General features: G+C 37.2%; 1 protein-coding gene across 1 annotated transcript; it reads left to right on the forward strand.

Annotated features, from left to right (window-relative positions):
• Positions 1 to 1801: 1801 nt before the first annotated feature.
• LOC139744140 (sec1 family domain-containing protein 1-like) lies at positions 1802 to 21797 on the forward strand. Its single transcript, XM_071654594.1, has 21 exons — positions 1802 to 1835; positions 6939 to 7009; positions 7608 to 7696; positions 8888 to 8978; positions 9494 to 9616; positions 9923 to 10010; positions 10635 to 10780; positions 11275 to 11360; positions 12114 to 12213; positions 13034 to 13173; positions 13616 to 13706; positions 14401 to 14474; positions 14948 to 15029; positions 15492 to 15656; positions 16388 to 16467; positions 17636 to 17774; positions 18209 to 18262; positions 19294 to 19346; positions 19878 to 19980; positions 20559 to 20642; positions 21300 to 21797. Exons 1-21 carry the CDS (start codon positions 1805 to 1807, stop codon positions 21327 to 21329), a joined length of 1920 nt encoding a protein of 639 aa, XP_071510695.1. The 5' UTR covers positions 1802 to 1804; the 3' UTR covers positions 21330 to 21797.
• The last annotated feature ends 1147 nt before the right edge of the window (positions 21798 to 22944 follow it).

The following is a 22944-nucleotide window of genomic DNA, read 5'->3' on the forward strand; positions in this document are numbered from 1 at the left end:
GTAATTTACGACGCTATGTTCAATCTTATGTTCAATCGATCGTATCATGTTTGATGTTTTGAAATGTGGAACAATAAAATCAAATCAAATCAAATCAAATCAAGATGAGTCCATGCATAAGCTACAATTTCCCATGTCAAACTGAATTTGGCCAAAAATTGGACTTGGGTCGTTCTTATATTCAAGTCTTCAATTATGTGAAGATTTTGTTGTTGTTGTTGTTGTTGTTGTTGTTGTTGTTGTTGTTGTTGTTGTTGTTGTTGCTGCTGCTGCTGCTGCTGTTGCTTGTCAGCCGATTTGGGGAGAGTAACTCCCTGTTTCTTATCCTTCCATTTTCATCCATCTTCCCTCCTCCACCTGATCCCCCTACTCTTAACCATCCTCTTCCTCTTCTCTATATTCTTTTCCTTAAAGAAATAAAAACAAAACATAACATAACTTTGCGTGAGGGTAATTCTTATGGGACATTCTGTATGGGGTGAAGTGGGAATTTGACATTAGTCTCTATGAAATAGGTGTCTATATCACTCTAATATAAAAAAAAATACACATGGATATATACAATTTTAAATCTAAAGCATACATCGTATGAGAATTAGGGTACAATGATATAGATAGAAGATAGAACACACCCAAAGATAATGTGCTGCCCATGTCCATTCTGGCTTACAGATCAGGCATATGTTTGGTCCTTGAAGTGTCTTTCCCCCCCCCCCCCGCCCTCTTCCCCTCCTCCTCCTTCCTTTGCAACCATAACAATGAAAGAGCAAAATGATCAAATAGCACACTTAACAATTAACAAACAATATAAAAAAAACTTGATCATCAGCTAGTATACTGTGAAGAGGGCAAATTTAGTTTCGTTCTCTAATTTGCGTGATACATGAATGTTCTAGTGACAATTAAGAAACCGACCATTTTTTTATTTATTTTGCCCTCTTCGAAATTTGGCTGTGAAGTTTTGATATTCAGTATTATTTTGTTCATTGTTTAATGTGTGTCCGATCATTTTTCTGTAATAGTTGTTTTAGTATAGAGTACCATATTGCCTTTAAGTTGGGATAGGTCCTATCATATCATAGGCTGACCACTAATATTTGTTTTTGTTGTTATTGGTGCTAGTATCTATTTGTCTTTTCCTTTGTTTTTGTGTTTTTGTTGTCACAATTGTCACAGTTCATTCTGGTCTCGACCATATTTTGAAACAGGCCTTACATTGATTCTTCACAATGTCATACTTATCTGTAGATAGGCCTATCTCTAAAAGTAAAGAGAAATACATTGTAATAAATGCCTCCTGCAGTCTATTTACACACAAAAATATTAAAGAAGAATAAAAGAATAAGCGAAAAAGCAAGCAAACAAACAAACCCAGAAATGAACAACATCCCATCCATTATTACTTTATATACCTATCTCTCTAAAAGTAGAGAGAAATATATAATGAAGAGAAATATAATAGGCCTTGAATTATAATATGCCTCCTACAGTCTAGCCGATTTACATAAAAGAAAAACAAACACACAAAGAATAAGTGAACAAGCAAACAAGCAAAAATGAACACCACCACCCCCCCCCCCCTTTAAAAAAAAGTGGAAAAAAAATACTGCTACATACTGGTACATAGTATATACTAGTAATTTACCACAATAATATTCGTGAACCTTCTTCTGCGCATGCAGTAATGGCTCATCGAATCGGATGCTGGATCCGCGGCCGATCGCTTGTATTTTCCAATATCCGGATACCGGATCCGTCTAGCGTTATCCATTGGTTACTTACGAGCTCCTTGGAAAGTGACAACATGGCAATATCCATACGAGAAAAACAGATTGGTAAGTAGATCTACAGTACATATGCTATCCCAACCGTTTGAGATTAGCGCCCCGTAAATGGTCTGGGTTTCATGATTACTATGTTTTACGTGAATTGTCGTTAACACACAAAACTCGCACAATTTTGGAAACATATTTAGTAAGTTTCATTCCCTGTAGTCCCTGTAACTTCGATTTGTGTGTGTATTGTGACGTGTCCCAGATTGTGAGTGTAGCAGATCATACGCATCAGCTCAGTCTAGTCTAGATCTAACGTTAGACTAGTGTCTGAGCTGAGTAAACTTTATGTAGCACCCCATGAACGAACGAAATTATCGGTGTATTTAAGCACTTAGATTGTCTACTTACTAATTGTATAAAGTGCTATTTATGTAAATGCAGAGAGATGAACCAATGCAATGAATGGTCAATACCGTCAATGCAATGATGAAGAACTGACCACAGTCATTGACATTGGTATAGTACCAGTAGTATGGAGGTGTATCCTATTACCGAACGATTTTTGTTTTATTGCTCCAAACGGGCAACATTCTGTATCTGTATCTGTATGGTTTAGTCAGCAAAATGTCCAGGAAGACACATCCACGCTAACTTGTAGAGAAGCACTACGTGTGGATAGAGCGCGACTGTTGAAATTGCATCAAATTTTGCTTGAACAGGGACAATGATGGGCATTGAACCACTGCGTTGGGGAGTTGGTTCCAGTCTTTAACAGTCGTTATGAAGAAGGAATCCCGGAAAACTGTAGCTCTGTGTCGTTGTTGAATAAATTTTTGATTATTGCCTCTGGTGTCACGTGCGTTGGGTTGAACATAATTATATAGAGGGACGTTGACTAAACCGTTCTTCATTTTGTACAGCATACAAAGCCTCTGATGCTTTCTCCTTGTCTGGAGCGATTCCCAGCCCAACTCGGATAATGCCCTTGTAACAGATCCCTCTTCCCTGGTATAGGTGTTCGTGCAGAATCTGGCAGCCTGCCGTTGGATTCGCTCGAGAGAATTAATGGAGTGTTTAGTGGTAGGGTCCCAGACGGAGGATGCGTATTCGAGTATGGGTCTCACTAGGGCCAGATATGTAGCAGATTTCACTTTCGTATCACAGTTCCATAGGTTTCTGCGGATGACATTCTGCACATTTTGGGCTTTCTTAAGAACTTGCTGAACATGGGGGTTCCAATTTAAGGTGTTGGATAAGGTGATGCCCAGATAGGGGTGGGACGAAACACTCTTCAATTCGGAATTACAAAATTGATATATGTTGTGGGGTGGATTTCTCTTGCCAAAAGTAATAGTACAACATTTAGATGGGTTGAAGTTCATAAGCCAGGTGTCCTGCCAGTTTTCCAGTGATTTTAGGTCATCCTGAAGAATACCGACATCTTGGGAAGGTGAGATGGATGAGTAAAGCAGACAATCGTCAGCAAATAGTCTGGCTTTAGAAGAAACAGCATTTGGTAAGTCGTTTATATATAACAGGAACCATAAAGGACCAGTGACTGTGCCTTGAGGTACACCTGAGGTGACGCTCGCAGATGAAGAGGAATGACCGTTCAGGACAACTCGTTGGGTGCGATTGGTGAGAAAATTCCGGACCCACGTGGATATCTCACCGTCAAGTCCATAATATTTCAATTTAGAGATGAGTCGGCGGTGTGGAACCTTATCAAAGGCTTTGGTGAAGTCTAACAGTGCCGCATCAACCAAGTTGTTTTTATTCAATTCATGGCTGATATCATGTATGGTTAAGATGAGTTGGGTTTCAGTTGATCTCTTGGCCCTGAAGCCATGTTGGTCGTCCGAGAGGATATTATGGGATTCAAGGTGTTTCATCACGTGACTATGGATAATGTGTTCCATAACTTTGCACACTACCGATGTAAGTGAGATGGGACGGTAATTAGCAGGACATCTTCTGTTGCCCTTTTTAAAGACAGCAGCGATATTGGCCTCCTTCCATCCCTGTGGGACAATGCCGGAGTTGATCGATGACTGGAAGAGGTCTTGTAGTGGCATAGCTAACTGTTGGGCGCCAATTTTCAGGAACCATGAAGGTATGCCGTCTGGGCCAGGAGATTTGTTAGAGTTCAGACCTTTGAGTAATTTAAGTACTCCATCTTCAGTAATAGTAAGATGATCAATCTGTTTGTGTGGACTGTCGCCAAGCAAGGGGACGTTACCGTCAGGTTCAACCGTGAAAACACATTATGCAATAATTCCGCCAAAAATGTCTTTACAGATAATTGAAATGCTGATGACTTTAGCTGTAACGAAATTACTTGAAAAATAAGCCAACTTCTAGAAAAAATCCGTATTTCAAATAACCCTTCCACAAAAGTTGTCTCTTTTTACCGACGCAAATCGTATTGTATTACCGAACGTGCGCCCTCTGTATGGGAAAATTTGTACATTGTATTTTCGGTCAATGTTTATTAATGCAGGACAACGAACATCGAAATTTTAGCAATTATTACGTAAATTTGAGGTAAATTACGTTTTGTTTTGTTTTTTGCTGCAGTTTAGCAATTTTCGGCACTGACTTCCCCTGTGAGATAACAGCGCGTAGTGCAATAAATGCGTATTCGAGTTGTTGTACGCGCTCCATTGAAAAAGTACGTGTTCGGTAATAGGATACCGTTCGGTAATAGGATACCTGACTATACATTACTACTCTAGTAAAATAGTACAGTAGTAGATCTACTGTAAAAGAGGATATTTTCGCGCGACTTATTTTTTTTGTACGTGGCTGGGTAAGAAGAGTTTTGCATGTTTTTAATTCCACGGAATCAAGACATCATGCACAGGAACATACGGCAAGCAAAAATATTTGTGTGCTTATTTTCGCGCTAGTTTCTCGTTGCGCGAAATGTGCAAAAATTTCAACACCCCACACCGCGAAAATTTCCACTTTTACAGTAGTTTAGAAGTCAATTCAGATCATAACTGACATAACGATATGTTCCATGATCTGTGACAGTCTGTGAGTCATAGTGTAAGTGTAAAGTGTACTTGTACCTACATGTAGTTTGAGATGTAAATTGTGTTTAGAAAACAACCAACCAAGCAAGCGCAAGCCATGCTAACAGTCTGTAAATTTAGCAACAACAACATTATTAGTGGTGGCTATTGCATGGATGGCATAGCCAGCGCAGCAGTGTGCATGCATCGCATCGGGAATACATGCATCACATCGGGGAACGGCCATAACAGCAATGGTAATGTACGTTATTCCAGAATGGCTCACACAAACTTCTTCCAGGACCACAGTCTTTGTTTGTATTCAGCTTGTTCAGATATGCCAAGATTCTCAACAGGCTGGGAGCTCTTGGAGTGAGCAAGTTAATAAGTCAATAATTTCTAATAGTAGTCAGCTGTTTTCTAACTGCATAAATGCTACATGATACAAGCCCTCCACTAAACCAATATAGAGGTTCTAGAGGTTAACCCATTAGTAACAGAACTGCCTGAAACCGCCCGTCTTTTTTACTCCCTAAAACGCCTAAAACAGGCCGTCTGCTTTTTTTTATATATATAGTTTTATGCTTTACTATTTTTTATTGTTTTCTTGTATAGAATATGTTTTATGCATTAAATTTGAAAGCTCAAGGTCAAAGTGCAACAAAGGTATGTCAGAATTGCTTCTGTGATACACCATTCTCTTGATAAAGTCTTAATACTTAGGCTTTCAAAATTGATAAACATAATTTATAATAGACAAAAATAAACACGCAGTGAGTTATTTTGCATAATTTAGAAAGTTGTCGAATTGAGAGTAATTTTGCTGTACCTTCTAGGGAACCATAGGCCATTATATACGGGATCTTCAGTTGCTAAAGGGTTAATATATTTATGTGAAGTAGTCATGGGCTTTTAGTTTTATACCCTACACATCAAACAATGACACACATGGAATGATGGGAGTATGAATTGGCCTGCAAGCAGCTCTACAGACTTGAGTGACCAGTGAGTCTGTGCTATTTTATGTTCATATTAATGTAAGATTGTCAGAGATAGATCATTGCTGTCAAAAAGTACTGTAAAACCCCAAAATATTTGTGGCAAGAAATTTTTGTTAATTGGAGCCTGCAGTCTTTTTTGCGGCATGAAATTTTTGCAAATTGCCACTGGCACTCAGTGCATATAGCGTAGACAAGAACCTTTGAATGCATTTCATTTTTATATCTGGTGCTCGCGAAATTAAATGCACACCAAAATTTCTTTTTCTATAGTTGTTAGATTTATTAATTTAGGGTGTGTACAGTTCTGGTTGAGGTGAGGATTTAGCTTTTAATGTTTTGCGATATATTCAGAAACCACTCTTTGAGATGTCAAAGAGCATGCAATTTTAAGAAGGATTCAACGTTCATTTGATGAAAATCGGTTTTAAAATGGCTGAGATATCCAAAAACAAGGTGAAACAAAGAGATCCTAACAAAAGACGTGGCCTGTCGCCTTTTATTATTATCACTTTTATGGGATATCTCAGCAATTTGAAAACCAATTTTCATCAAATAAACGTTGAATCCTTCTTAAAATTACATGCTCTTTCATATTTCATATTAAGGTTCCTCATTATCCCACTTAGGAATGTTCAAAACACAAATCCTCACCTCAACCAGTACTGTACAGTCCCTTTGATGTAAACTGTACAATCAGAATTTCTCGCGAGCAGGCAACTTTTGCACATTTGCACGGAGCCAAGATTCATGAAAGTTCTTGTCTACACAATGCATTGAATGCCATTGGCAATTTACGAAAGTTTCAGGCAGTGAAAAAGCTATCTGCTCCAATTCGCAAAAGTTTCATGCCATGGATGTTTCTGGTTACAGTATTAAAGTCTGCACCAACATAATTTGAAGACCTGCAGTTTAGATACCTTCCCTGTATTATATCAGGGGTCGCACTTAACTTTTTTTTTTAACTAGCCAGGCGGACTACTTAGAATCAATTTTGACACTGAAGCAATATCTTGGCTAGCCAGACGGACTGGTAACTTCAGAATTTTATGATTTTTAGCTAGTCTGACGTGATTTCGGGTGGCCAATGGCCAGCGGACCATCGCCAATTTCGAACCCTGTATATGCTCTTTTTCACTTCTTTTCAGCCGCCCTAAAGCGCATGTTGAACTTGAATGTTGCGCCAACGAAAGCTTCACTTGCCGAGCCAGTGTGGAAGGTATGCTTATTGTAAATGAAAATTGATCACTCAGACAGGAGACAAATCCTTCTTGGCAGCTTCCCCACGCCTGTGGAATCAGCTCCCTCAATGTATCAGGGAATCGCTATCTTTGTCAGTGTCCCCAAAATCTTTGAAGATTTTCCTTTCAATAACTGATTGATCAATTATTTATATTTTGTATTTTGTCCTCATCTGTTGTTATTTTTTTATGTATTGTATTGTATTGTGTTGATGACAGTCCTTGTGGCTTTATTTAATTCCTCCTATTAGATCCCCAAGAACTGATTTGTATCCTGAGAGTAAGATGTACTATGTAGACTGCTATTTATAGACAAAAAGTGCAGACTGTAAAATAAGCATAGTGTTGGCACACCTTTGTTTATGATGTCCCGCTCATACCCATGATATCTAGCCATCCTGCAAACAACACAAGCTATGTCGTTCATGTCAACAGTGCTTCCCAAGGTGGTGATGAGCAAAATGTGGTCTTTTTTTTTAAATTTCCATCTCACGATCTGTGCTACTACTGTACACTTTTAAACCAGTCTAAATCAGGAACAAGCTGTGTGTAAATCATTTCACCATAATTTTCCAGGTGCTGGTGTATGATCGCTTTGGACAAGATGTTATCTCCCCACTACTATCAGTCAAGGAATTGAGGGATATGGGAGTAACTCTTCATTTGTGAGTATCTTTTTGAGCTCTGTTGTGCTAATATTCAGTCTTTTTGTGTGTGCTCTGCAAGCATTATTCATTTTACATTACCCAACAGGGACTTCAAATTGATACAATGTCATTGAACTATGTACATAATGTAGCTGACAGACATAATAAGTGATGAAATGTAGTTCGGAATCAAATAAATTTGAAGTACAAGGTCAAGTTCTATAAAAAATTAACTTATTCACCTGTTTATTTTGTACAAGTGAATGTACATACACTGTATGTTATATAAACTTAACAAGTTATTGTTAGATGTATATGTCAGGGTCTGGACCTTAAAATTTCTCTGTGTGCACAATGATTCATAAAGTGTTCAAATGTATAACAGATCATGTGCACATAAGGGTTCTGCAAAGTATTTGCAAAGGAAGGCGTCTGTAGTAATGGCCAAATTCTGTATCACAAGATATGTTATCGGAGTACCTTCAAAATAAATGGTGAAGTCTTATGTTTGTGTAAAAGGGCACTAATGTGAAAGTGACAGTTGTAGCTAATTTCCTTATGATGGAGTTCATGACCAGAGAAACTATCAATGCTTTCTACAGACGGAGTGAAACAATCAAGAAAGGAATTGTTCATTTACAAAATGTCTTCAATACTGCTTCAAGATACGCTGTACTACAATAAGTGAATCAGTTTTCTGGCCAATATGTAGGAAAACAGGTGAAATTGAGCCGATGTTTGTAGCTTGTGACAGTGTGAGAATGGGAAAACTAATGTGGAAAAGGCCATGTGACACAGTAGACTTTGGCAGAAGAGAGTGAAAGGTCATTATGGCATAAACTCAAACTATTGGTCAGGTTTTTGTTAGATACAGAGGTCTATCAGATTACATTGTGCTGCTCAAGGTTTGCCGTTTTACTGCAGGTCAGTAGGAAAAATAAAACAAAACAAAATCCGAAACATGTGAATTGCGAGCCGGTTATCTACATACATTTAATATGAAAGGACATGCAGTACATGAAACATTTGCTTGCTATTTCTTGTTTGCAGGAAGATTTTTGATACATTTTCATTTTTTTTTTCCGGGTTAGGCTCTAGGGTCCTTTCAAAATACAATAAAAGCCATTTCATATATATGGACTGGAGATTTCAGGGAAAGCATGTTATACTCTACAGTTTTCGTTCCTTTTTATTCTATTTTTTTTCCAGACTTTTGCATTCAGACAGAGACCCAATCCCAGATGTTCCTGCTGTTTACTTTGTACTGCCAACAGATGAGAATGTTCAAAGGATATGTCAGGTATAAAAATAGGTGCACTTGGTAATTCACATGTTCTCTCAATAGTCTGTGTAGAGTGTGCAGGAACTTGACATGACAGTTGTCCAAACCTAAAGCTTTCTTTGCTTGCCAATGGAAGACTAAAAAGAAACCATACCAACTTTTAAGAAAAAATGCACAAGTGATTCTTGCTGTAATGTATTTCATATTTGAACAGCATAGTCCAAATATTCTTTATATCTGTCCACTTAGAAAAATACCCAAGGTTATCAGCCATTATACATATTCCAATGTGCTTTGTTTTCCCAAATTATTCACTAAAAATTTTCATTAATGAATTGGAAAAATCTTTTGGGCTTCTGCCGCAAATTGGATGTCTGTTGGTAATTTCTTCTTTCCCTTTGTGTCAATGGAGCAACAACCACTGTGGTGCTATTGTGTTATTCTTTTGTTCATTTTTATTTTTTGTTTTTTGTTTCTAATTATTTGTCTTGAGGGCACATATAACATTGTATTGCATATTGTGTTCATTGCAGGATCTGCAGAACCAGACCTACGTGTCTTACTACCTTAACTTCATCTCGGCTATCTCAAGGCAAAGATTAGAGGATCTAGCGGGAGCCGCCCTCCAATCCAGCTCAGTTACCCTAATCTCAAAGGTTTGTAGGGAATTTTGCAACAAAGGCCTTTTTATATAATGGCTTCCTGGTGAGGTGTTTGCCATAGTGAAGGTCAAAGGTTGCATGTTAATTACCTTTGTCTGAAAGGTCATTAAAACATCTTATAGACCCTTTGGCTGTAGGCTCGCTCTTGTTTGGAATTTATGTCATCTTTTTCATTATTCTACCATGGTATACTGACTGAGAGTATTTGACTCAAGACAGTGGAAATTGTTGCAGTTGTGTCCATGTTACCATTATCTGCTTATTGCGACTCTTGAATATCTTCTTATTCCTCCTGTCTAGGTGTTTGACCAATACCTCAATTTCATCTCATTAGAGGATCACTTCTTCACAGTCAGACACCAAAACAAGGAGTCCATATCTTATCATGGTAAGTATTACTCTTGTTGTTGTTGTTGTTGTTGTTGTTGTTGTTGTTGTTGTTGTTGTTGTTGTTGTTGTTGTTGTTTTCAAACTGAACTCTCTGACTGTGTTTGAATTGAAAGGCAGTGGATGATGTTTTCTATCCTTGGGGAGAATTCTTTGTCATAGAAGATAATAAAATGTATTGGCTCTCCTGTAAAGACTCCTTCAGCAAATTTCATATGGGACACTGCAGAATGAAGAATTTGAAAAAGATCCTGCCTTGCCCTTCATTGAAGCAAGCAGATGAATGAAAAAAGAAGCCTTCAGTCTTTTGAATTATTGTTATTTGGATCAATTTGAACTGCATCAAAGTACTATATGTTACATGTACTAGTGAGATGGCAATTATAATTATGGAATATTCCTAGAATATACATTTGTTTTTCTCTTTCCCTGAAGTTTTCTCTGTCTGATGGTCTTTTATGAATGTTACTGCAAGTATCAAATTATTTGTTACTGAATGCGCTATCTCATATATTCTTGTGTGGAAACATGTGTTCAGAAGCACATTCCACATCTGCTTTGAATGTGGATTGTGTTCAGGGATAGAAGAGTTTAATTTCTCTACACTTTGCTTTATGTCCTCCAGCAATCAACCGAGGGGATGTCAAAGACACAGAGATGGAGGCCATCATGGACACCATCGTCGACAGCCTCTTCTCCTTCTTTGTTACCATGGGAGCAGTGCCCATCATCCGGTCTCCAAAGGGAAACGCTGCTGAGATGGTGGCAGAGGTACGGGGGTTTCTCCTGTTGTCTTTACAGCAGGTGCAATGACCCGTTGGTGGGATGAGGGGTTAAGGTTTCAAGTGGCTGTGTTGGTTTTGAGCCCAGACCAAAGCAGAGATGGCATTACTGAAGAAGGTGTATGATTAAAGACCCACTGGATGCTAGATGCTTACCCCTAAAATGCTGTAATCATGGTTTTTAATAGTCTGTTATGTTTAATGCTATGAATGCTGGGCGCAATTTTCATGTTAGGAAGCTTTTTAAAAGCTGAACAACATGAAGTTGATCAGACTCAACATACCTTACTGAAATTTTTGTTTCAAATGCTTACCACATAAATAGAGCATTATAGGCAGGCATTGCCATTTACCTGTTCACCGCTTGCATAACAACAGTTCATATATCATATGACCTAAGCGTGTCTGCCATTGTATTCCTTTTTGATATAGTAATTTTAGCTTTATTGACAGACTGTATCTTGTGTGCATGATTGCAAACAGAAACTGGACAAGAAGTTGAGGGAAAACTTGCGAGATGCAAGGAACAGTCTTTTCACCACAGACTCTGTCCAGTCGGGTCAGATCAGGTAAGCATTCAAGTAGTCAGTGAAAAATCATCCTCATCTCACTTTGTTCATTCTTAACACTCTTTCATTGGTAGATATAATGGTGATAGGAAGTGGAGGTCCATTAATCATCTCTTTTCATGCAGGTAGAAATAACAGCTAGGGTGTTGCATTTGATGTATATTGGTAGACTGGTCTAAGCTGGCATTTCTGTCATTGTCAGCAGCTGACTTTTGTCAGCATAATACACACCTCAGAGCTGTCTTTTTATTCTTGCACTTTGTTTTTGTTTTTCTCTATAGATACTAAGATTCTTAATCAACAAGCAGTTGAATACATTGTAATTCTCCTGAATACATTCTGGTCATAGAGAATTTTTTTTTTTAAATGAAATACAGCACCAATGTTTAAGAGGGGAATGTTAGATTCCGGGAAAGATAGTGGCAAACATAAAAGTCCAATATCACCATTAGAGGAATAGTCCTGACACTCCAAAGAAATGTAAATGAGCTGAATTCACAGTTTAGAAAATAAGAGAACATAAATGCCATTTAGTTCAGTAGTTCAGTAGAGATGTTTTGGAATCCAGAAGAAATGAGAGTCGCTCACAGATTTTGATTTGCTCTGAGTTATTCTTGTGCATGACGACTGTACGTTTTGACGTGCTGTGGTAGACATTTTTGAAAATATGTTGAGTATGAACATCATCACTCCATCATGAGCTCTGGAGCTGACTTTCTACGAATGAGATGCTTCTTGCCATTCCATTTGCAGTTTTCAACGTCCACTCTTGGTCATCCTAGACAGAAATATGGACATGGCCACTCCCCTACATCACACATGGACGTACCAGGCCTTGTCACATGATGTCCTTGTAAGCAACCTACAGTTACTATTTTCCTGCACCACAAATTTTGCATAAGAATTTGTGTCCATTAACAGCAGTAGTGCATAATTAATTTATTTGCCATTTTGCCAAGTTTCCGTCTGATTCTTATTTCTGGGGTATGAACCTTTGCTTTACGAGGGAATCAGACCACACCAATAATGTTCCCCTGAGAAATCAAAACGAAGTGTGTTCTTCTTCTTTTTTTCTGCCACATGAATTCAGAATTTGATTTTGGACTAGCTATGGAAGATCTGGACAAAGCATTGTTTTATTTGCCACATAGGAGATTTTTATTCTTATTCTTCAGTTTGTGTTTGTGTGTGTTTCACAAAAACCTGTGTTTCATTAAAAAAAAAAAATCATGGTGTTGATTCTAACCTCTCTCATCAGAGCTTCATTTATTGTTGATAGCTGGCTCAGTCTATGTGATGAAAGGGTTTTTAGTACCATCATAATTCAGTCTGTTACAGTGATTGTCAAGGCTTACAAATTAACAGTTGTGACTGCTAATTCAAGAGAAATAAATTGAAGGCTTCGATATCACAGTATGTACTACCTTTCTGAGATGAATAAGGATAACAATCTAGCATTATCTGTCATGATAAGTGCCCATCAGTGTCCTGTGGATTAAAGTCACTACAGTGTAGGTCTTTGTTCCATGCTTATTATATCTTAATAAATATAGGCTGACAGTTTTCCATGCATTTCAAAGTGTTGAATTCAAGAGTTTTTGTGCATGTTTGTATCCCATTGTTACTGTTGATAATGGGATTTCTGTTATATCCTTGTCAATGCCATTTGACAGGATTTGCAGCTGAACAGGGTAACACTGGAAGAGACTGTTCCTATAGGAAGTCCAGGACCTGGGGCAGCCAGGACCAAAAAGAAGGTCAAATCTTATGACCTGTCCTGTAATGATTCTTTCTGGATCGGTCAGAAGGGAAAGTAAGTGAAGTCCATATCTGGATCTTAATTCTATGCAGTTTAATTCATTCTTCTCGAGGATGTAAATTATGTTGTCATTTGTTAACTAACTTTTGGTTTATGGCTTTGTTTTGTTTTGTTTTCAATTGTTTTTTGGTGCTGTCAAGTACAGTTTTTTCATTATCTTAGGAGAGAAGGCGACATAATGTGATAAAGTCTGTTTTATTCTATGTCAGTATTCATGACAGCTTCAAGCGAACTCAACTCAATTTACAGGTGTGTCATATGACTGTGACATCATGTTCATGAAGGCAACATGATGCCTTCGCACCATAAAACAAAATCTTCGGAGCCACCGCCACACAAGGCACCCTAGAGCAATGTGCAGCCAGGGGCTATGGCTTTTTAATTTGTTACTAATCACGTGTAAAACTCCTCACATGACCGTGTTTACTCTGTACAGTCCTTTTCCCGAGGTGGCCGAGGCTGTTCAGAGTGAGCTTGATGCCTACAGAGCATCCGAGGATGAAGTCAAGAAATTGAAATCTGCCATGGTAAGCATTAAGGTGGCTCATAAACTTTCCTCAGGTATTACATTTATATATGTATGATAAGAGGATGAAATCACAGCTTTGATTCCTAGGTAAAGAAATAGTGAAAAGCTGTGTTCAGATTAAAATTGATTGGTTGAATGTGGTTTCAGTAGGTCGCTGTATTCGAAGACAGAAATTATTGAATGGCAGAATGTTGATAGATATCATCTCATCAAACTTAGTGCAGGTGTGTCAAAATTCAAATCACTATTTTTTCCATTTTTCTGCTTCTTTAAAGGTCCTGTTTACCTTTGAGAACAGTGATTTAAACAATTTTCAAGATATCACATTTGATGCATATGTGTAGGTCTGTTGTATCACAAAACATCCTACCGTACAATATTTTTGCAATAAAGCCTAAAATATAAGGAGATATCAGTATTTTTCTCATTAAACCATAACTGTAGACGGTTTAGTCTGGCAGCATTTTTATTATATTGAACTATTGTTCACATTTTGTCTATTCAACAATATCTAACATTGATTATACAGATTCAAATTTTTACAGTGGTTGTTTCTATGCCAAACTCACATTTTGGAACTATTTTGAAGCACTAATGCTGGGTTTTTGTTTCATCTGCAAATGGTAAATGATGCCTTTAAGTACAAATGATGGCAAGGAATATTATACCTGTATCATGTTTTATTATTCCAGGGTTTAGAGGGGGAAGATGAAGCAGCCATCAGCATGCTGTCAGATGCCACCGCCAAGTTGACGTCAGCTGTAAGGTAAAGTCTCTCCCGAAATAAGATGGTTATGTATGTTATGCCCTTGAATTGGTCCCTCATGGTTTATTTGGATCAGTGTATGGTAGAAGTTTAGTTAGTCCAGCTAATTGCCCATTAAGTCACATGAGGTGGTAGGTATTTTTAGAATGGTAAAAGATGTTAAAGATTTGTAATTATATGTAGTACTGTAAGGTAAAAAGTTGTGATGTTAATCCGCTGCGTGAAATATGAGGCAGTCCTTTATTGGCAACCACTGTCTAATTTGTTATCATTGTATAGAGATGTAGAGTGCTTCTTATAACTTGCTTTCCCATCATATATCAGCTGTTTGAACTGATTGAGCCTGTCCTCCTCGTGATAGTACTTTGTCAAGGCACGAGGCGGTAAAAGCCATGTTTTTGCCATTCTGCGTTGAAAGGTGCATGTACACCAGCAATACTGTGATGTTACTCTCAACATAATTTTGATCACAGTTCCCTACCTGAGCTGCTGGAGAAGAAGAGGCAAATCGACATGCACATGAATGTTGCCACAGCACTGCTGGATCACATCAAGGTATATACTGTTCATAGGATACTTTCGTCAGGATTTATACTACAAATTACAATCGCAAGGTACATGTATAGACAAGAGACTTGTTGATGCAAAAGTGGGATCGCTGGTTTCTGTTTTCTTACTCACTATTTCAGCCACTGTCATCGTGCCTTGTATTGCTTCTTGAATAGTTTTGGGCATATGGGAGGTATGACTTGTAGGTATGCCACCAAGCCATGTATCATGCTTCCTGGAGACGATTAAGCATTCTTCTACAACATCTAATTAGTGTAATGATTCATGGCCAGATACTTGTACCGTCCTTTTCATTCATGATTGAATCTCAAAACTTCACTAAAATTTTGCAGCTAGAAGATACTTGGATGCTAACTCTGCAGTGTTTTACCACTCCGTCAAGAAAATGGAATCGATTTTAATCGCGTGATGTGTTACTTGAGAATGTCATTCATTCTTTCACTGTAGGCCAGGAAACTGGACGTCTACTTTGAGCTGGAAGAAAAGTTGATGAGCAAACAGACGCTGGACAAGTCACTAATGGATGTCATCTCAGACCCAGATGCTGGGACGCCAGAAGATAAGATGAGGCTGTTCATCATCTTTTACATCTGTTCCACAGCCCTCCCAGAGGTACAGATCAGCTAATCAGCTTTCAGTCTTCCATTTTACATACCTACTGTATAATCAGAAACATTTGTGGCATGAAACTTTCACAAATTGAAGCTTACCTTCTTTTTTTCGCAGCATGAAACTTTCGCAAATTGCCACTGGCATTCACTACATTGTATGCACACAACCTTTTGTGTGGTTTTTACTTTCACAAATCTTGGCCCCTCGTGAAATTCACCAAAGTTTCATGACGCAAAAATTTGTGATTTTACAGTGCATCTCTTTTATTATGGGGAAAGCATAGTGAGCAGGAGTCATTTATTATCCCTACAAATAACTAGTCTCATAGTGACCTCAAAATTAAGGCTTTGTTTTTCTTTTTTAGTGTTCAGTTTCTTTCAGAGATGAACAAAACAGTGTAAGACATTAATCAGGGCTCACCGTATACTAGTTCCCATCTGTGAGGAGTATAAAGGACTATATTTCATCAGTCTGCTAAAAATTATGCTAACTGAGTCTGCAGGCAATTGTCAGTGATTTCTGTGAGCCATTCACTAGGATGGTGTCTTACTCTTGAACCCTGATCAAGAATAACTTGCTTCTCCCCTCAGCTTTTCAACTAAATGGAATTTTTGTAGTCCGACAACAGTGCTTGGTGGCGGTATGCTTACTCACTCTGATGAGATTAAATTCATTGGTTCAGTGGGTAATCCATTTGAAATTTGTGTGTTTATCACTATTGATGATTGCAGACTGAAGTGGACCAGTATCGCACAGCCTTAGAAGCAGCTGGCTGCAACTTGGCACCTCTGGACTACATCAGGAGGTGGAAGTAAGTTCTTTTCCTTCTACACTATGGCATAGCATGCCCAAATGATACATGATTGATAACTGTGTATCGACAATCAGCGGTTACCACAGTTGAACTATCATAGTTGTGCAAATGACCTGTGAAGGACTTGCCAGTGGTGTATTCCCGTGTATGTCTGCTTTTTCGTTGTGATTCTTCTGTTGATGTTTTTTTTTTTCACTATTTCATTTTCTGTTCACTAATCTTTTGTTGTTTTTTTGTAATTTTTTATGTGCTCTGAGCCGTGTGGTAAGAGCGCATCAAACATCCATTGTATTGTATTGTATTCTCCTATGTTTACTCCTTTTTGATAAACTGTTAGGGAGACATCACAGGCATTGTCCTTGCATTCTTACACTGGAGATTGAAATTTTGTTGTCCTGTCTCTCAGATGGACTTTGGGAAGACAGTGTTTTTATTCAGTATGTGGCGTTGGCAAGCCCCTCTTGGATTTGAACCCTTTGTGATTCAGATGTGTGTACCAGTACTTCCACTTGACCATTTGGACTGACTCCTTATCAAGCTTGCCTCCAAACTTTTGTTTTTTCACATGCACAGATATGGTTGCAGGTGTTAGTTTTTCAATATGTAAAGAGCTCAAAAATTGAAACCACGCTTGTAGACAAAGCATTAGCAATAAATACCCCTATTAATGAATGACTGCCCAAGAGACATTGTGTGCCATTTAAGCCTCCATTTGGTTCATACCCTCATTCCACTTCATAACTTTTTAAAGCAGAAATATGCCTATATATAGATGTGATTTGTTCTTTAATTATGGCTTTATTCAAGTCCTAACAATGAGTATGAACGATGTATACATACAAAGACAGTCCAGTAAAATGTGATGTTGCGGCAAGACCCTTTGATAGATCCAGGTTGCAGCTAAATTGTCATGTAGCCAGTGTGTAATCCTTTCTGCTCTCCTTCACTTGTCTAAATTATATCAGTTCATTTAATCTCATGCAAGAATTTTGAGTGAATATTTAGTTTTATTGCCATTTTTTTTTTTGGGGGGGGGGGTGGGGGGAGATGTGAATTCCACAAAATCTTTCAGGTTTCATACAATGGCAATGAAGTATAACTTGTATAAGCATGATAATAATTGAACTGTGCTTGCTTGTGTCATGCAATTTTGTTTAAACCCCAGAGCATTCACCAAGATGGCAGCACCAGTAAGCCAATATGGAGGAGGGGGCACCAAGACTGTGGGGATGTTCTCCAAGCTCATGAGTACAGGGTCACAGTTTGTCATGGAAGGGGTCAAGAACTTTGTCGTCAAGAAACATGTGAGTGAGCAGGATGCCTCTGTGGAGGGGTTATGAATAAGACTGATAACCTTCCATAGAACTCTAATGGCAGTTTTTGCATTGTAAATGAAGAACCCTCTTTACAAGAAGTCCCATGTCTAAAGGAGGCTGTTGTTTTATTCTTTCATTCGATATGCAAGTATGTAATTTTCTGTTTAGTTACATTTCAAATATGAGTAGATGTTATTTTCTTTGCTTTTCATTATTTTCATTCATAATCATCTATCATTTCCTTTCAGTGAGACTTGGCACATATGAAACATATTCAGTTTTTTACCCAAGAGCAAATCTGATTCTTGAGTAAAACTTCAGTAATTGTTACAGAGATAGTTTACCAGTATGGTATAAGTATATATAGTGAATTTTTCTCAGTATGCATTCATTTAACACTGGTTTCTTTCTGTCATGACCAGAATCTGCCTGTCACAAGAGTTGCTGACTCCTTGCTTGAGCTGAAATCAAATTCAGTAAGTGAAACATTTTAATGTTATTATCATTGAAAAGATTATTATTATTATTATTTTTTTTTTTTTTTTTTGGGGGGGGGGGGAGGGGTCTTTTGTTATGTGCTCTTACGATGATGGTTGACACTCGTCAAAAACCAAAACACTTAGAAAGGAGATATCAACACCAGTAGACCAAGTCCCATGGCCATAATTCATTCAGATATTGCATATAGGTGAATGTCTTTGCAAATATCCTGTGTTTGGTTCTTCTGGTCAAATCATCACAGGCTTTCAATTGCTTTCTTTTGGATTCTTGTAGGTTTTCAAGTTTTTTTTGTTTTGTTTTTTCAAAGCAAATGTTATCACATTGACAATGTTAAGGCTGTTTCTATACAAAAAGGACTGGACCATTTAAATGGTGCTTAAAACAAAAAAATGTTGTAATCCAAGGATCCGCAAATTATCATAGTCACTTGTATTTTCATCAGTACCAGTGAAGAAGTACATGTCAGATGGTCTGAGAGTTTTACATACTATTCAGTAATTCTGTGTTATTGTATGTATCTCTGCAGATGAGTGCAATGTGCCAGTAGGCACTTTTGATGCCATAATTTTGATTTTTCTTGACACAATGAATGCATTTTCTCATACTGTACACACTCCTGTAGCAGAATAATCATATGAAACATATCTGTGATTCAAATCCATACAGATATAGTGACATCCATGGAGAATACAAGCAAATTTTGAATGGAGCTGAAAGTTATTCATTCATTCATTCATTCATTCATTCATTCATTCATTCATTCATTCATTCATTCATTCATTCATTCATTCATTCATTTTTCCATTTCCAACAAAAACATGTTAATATTTTACAGAAACTGAATACGTACATTTCATTATAATACATTATAAAGGATAAGTTGTGTGCCTGTACACATGGATACACCCATGCGAACATTGGAAAACTGTAGACAATTTTACTAAATGTGATAAGATCTGTTGCAGATTTTCATCTTTTGTTGCCTCTTCTTCTTTTCAAATTACAGGAGACGGATGATTACAGATACTTTGATCCAAAACTCTTGAGAGTTACAGACAGGTTAGTGACAGTTGAGATAGATTGACCTAATAAGATGAATTTCACATGTTTTTGATTCTGCGGAATCAAAACATTGATCAGTGGAACATATGAGAAGCAAAAATATTCGCATGCTTTTGTTTTCAAGCTAGTTTCTGGTTCCGCGAAATGGGCGAAAATTTTCCACACCACAAAAGTTTCCACTTTTAGAGTACCAAGGTGCTCTGTAGGAGATAGCCTGCAAATACAGTGAACAATATTTATCAAAAAATAAGCAATAATTTAAATTTTCGTGGCATTACGTATGATCTTATATTTGATTGTGGCAAATGTTTGTTTTTTTCCCTAATATTTTACCTTACAGTGACATCACATTTATTTTGATTAATTCTTTATCTAAAGATGAATGGAAATTACCAATTTATTGGTAGATGAGCTTGTACGTTAGTCTGCAAAGCCTGAGCTTGGAAGATGTGTTTGCCAGTTATGTAATGTTGTCAACACTATCTAGATTCCTTGTGCTTTCATAGTTTTGTGTCCCTTGATTTTCAGTTCTTCCATTCCCCGCAACAAATCACCGTATCAAGAAGCCATAGTGTTTGTGGTTGGTGGCGGTAACTACATCGAGTATCAGAACCTATTGGATTATGTGAAGGTGAGTTTGAGGCATGGAGATATGTCGGTAACGACGGAGGTAAATAGTAGTCTGAACTAGTGAAGATAACAAAGGGCATTTTTTCAAAGAAAATGGTATCTACACTTTGTTTCTTTTGTTTGTCTTCTACTGTGACAAGTTTTTCAGAAAGCTGAAGATACTTTTTTATGAAGTTATGGTGTGTATATTATTTCTAGAGTGAAGTGATGCAATGACAAAAGCTGTTGTGGGAGTAGTGATAAGACAAAACTTTACCTGACCTCTACAGTACTTGTATCATCAGTATGTATCATTATCTTGCGTCATGTCTGGAAAAAAAGATACTATCATCAAAATTGTTAAGGTCAACCTTCAGAATTTGTTTTTCGGACCATCATTATTCAAAGTGAAAAGCCCCTTTTCGAGATACCTTCCCCATTATTATTTTATGAAAATTCTGTGAAGTTAAGATTGTTGTCGGTGTTCCAGTCTTTTATGACTAGACATAAGAAGTAGGAATTAGAATCCCTTTTTGCTGTGCTCGTTGAACAATTGTGAACAACTTTCAAATGTTACTTTCTTCTACCATTTCTGTACAGAGCAAGTCCAGCACAGGAGGAATCAGCAAAAAGATTACCTATGGCTGCAGCGAAGTCCTCAACTCCTCGCAATTCCTCAAACAGGTGGGCAGCAAACTTCCAACATTTCTAATCCTGATGGTTATAAACCGCTTCATTACAACTTCTTTCATGATTAGGAAAGATCACATAAGAATGTTTTCATTTTTTTTTTCTCTGTAACATATTTCTGAGTTATCAACACTATAACAGGTCTCCTTTGCAAAATTTGTTATAAACCAAATTTGATGGTGATAATGAAGAAGCGAACTCATTTCACAGGCATGTTAAATGCTGCATTGTATTTTTGCTGAAACAGAGATGATTGTGAGGAGATCCTGTCACAATATTTTTTTTCAGCTTGATTTTATGCAATGTTATATCCACATTAGGATGTGACAGTCGTAAGAAGGTCAAAGTAATAGAAGGCACTTGAGGCTTTTGGAGAGATGAACCAGAAATTAGTGGATTAATTTCATTTCTCAGCATTTAGCAATAACTAGTACCACACATAATGTGTCTGATATCAGCGACATCCTTTGTCAAATTTGATGAAAAACCTGATTGGCTTGAATGAAAAAAAAAACACAACAACCCAAAACAAAGATACTAAAATAACCACTAAAATAGCAATCAACCTTGAGTATATAATGAAATATTTTGACACATATCATTCTAAATGAGTATCTTTTGTAACTTTGTCTCTTTTTTTCATCTTCTCAGATTACGTTATTAGGAGAAGAACAGCACTGAGAAAGAAGGAGGTGGTTCACCAGCTTTCATTGTGGACTCTGATGATCTGTTGCTATTATTCAGTGAACTTCAACAGGCATCTATTTGAACCTACTTGAACTTATCATGTGGAGACATACATTCTACAAACTTCAGATGATTAGCTGGCAATTTTTAGATGGTTTTATTTCAATAAGTGGTGTTGCTAAAGCTTTGTAAAACATGCGCTTCACCCATATCAAACCTTGAATTAATGCATAGGTAGTACACAATTGCTGTCAACATATTTCACTTGCAGTTCATATGATTGACAAAGATCTCTCAAGTTTCAATGCTGATTCCTAAAGTTTATCATTCATGTAACTAATAATGTTTGTGAGCAGTCTTAAAGACATAATTTGTTAACATGTCTTTAGGGAAACAATATGAAGTTTCCCATGCAGTCAAAGACTCTTTAAGAGGATTGGAGAACAATTTACTGCAATGAACATTCAGATAAGTAGGGCACCTACTGCTCAAGTCCCAAACGTATGCAATGATTATGATATATCATAAAAAGATTTTTTTTCTTTTTTTTTAAGGAAAATGTAATCAAAGTTATATTGCTCCACACTCCTATATCCATGTTGACTTTTGTGGTGTAACATTTAGCTTTTTTTTTAAAAATCTGTGTTTCCCTGAAGCGTTTACACCCCATCCCCATGGTACTCGGAAACTGATCTTCACAGAATGGTCCATTGTTGAGAAGATGTCTTTGAAAATGTCCCTTGAAGTACTGCTAAATCAACATAAATGTTGTTGTGTTTTAAAGAAAGAAGAGAGAGGAAAAAAATAGCATAAATTTTACATGGGCTGAAAGAGATACTGCAGCAAAATGGATTATGTAAATGTAATAAAGTATCCTCCTGCCCTCTGTTGTAATAGAACTGTGCCTTTTTGTCAAAATTGTGGCAATATGTTTGTGTTTAGCTAGCTTGGTACAATTCAAAATTGTGAAATAACAGGTAATACAAAATAATGAAGCCCAGCATTTTGTTTCTTTTCAGTAATTCAATAATGTACCTGTAGGGTCAAGATCTTGTGCCATATGTGTGGTATATCGGTATTTTTGTTTTTGCGTGTTTAGACAATGCACCCAAATTCCTGTGGTTGTGTGATGTTGCTTTATCGCAGAAGACATATTCATAAAATTGCTCACACACCTGCATCACCTACATGAATAGATTAATCATTAAGGGAACAATGAAATGGAAAAGAAGTTCTTGTGTAAAAGTATTTCTCACTCTCACCATTGTGCACATTCCAGTTTTCAATTGACCTTCCTCAATCCCTCTTCCAACCTCCTGTACATCTTCTTGTCAAAAACATGGAAAAGAGGAGTTTGTACACTTGCCAAGAAAGAGATCAATGTGATGTGTATACTGTATATAGACACTGTGGTATGATAAAAGATATAGTTAAATTTGGTCTATTAAAGGCAATGTGATGTATTTGACAGTGGAAAACGCAGATCGTACTATCAGTTTTAGCAATTAATAATGTCACTTATAGTGTTGATTGGTTCAAGCAAAAAAAAAAAAAAAAATCATTCATGATGTGAAAATTTATCATTGGAGATTGAAATAATTTACTGACT

The sequence above is a fragment of the Diadema antillarum genome, unplaced genomic scaffold (assembly GCF_040938485.1).
Source record: "Diadema antillarum isolate AM-2024a unplaced genomic scaffold, OU_Dant_1.0 seq00001140_RagTag, whole genome shotgun sequence".
In the NCBI taxonomy this organism is placed as follows: domain Eukaryota; kingdom Metazoa; phylum Echinodermata; class Echinoidea; order Diadematoida; family Diadematidae; genus Diadema; species Diadema antillarum.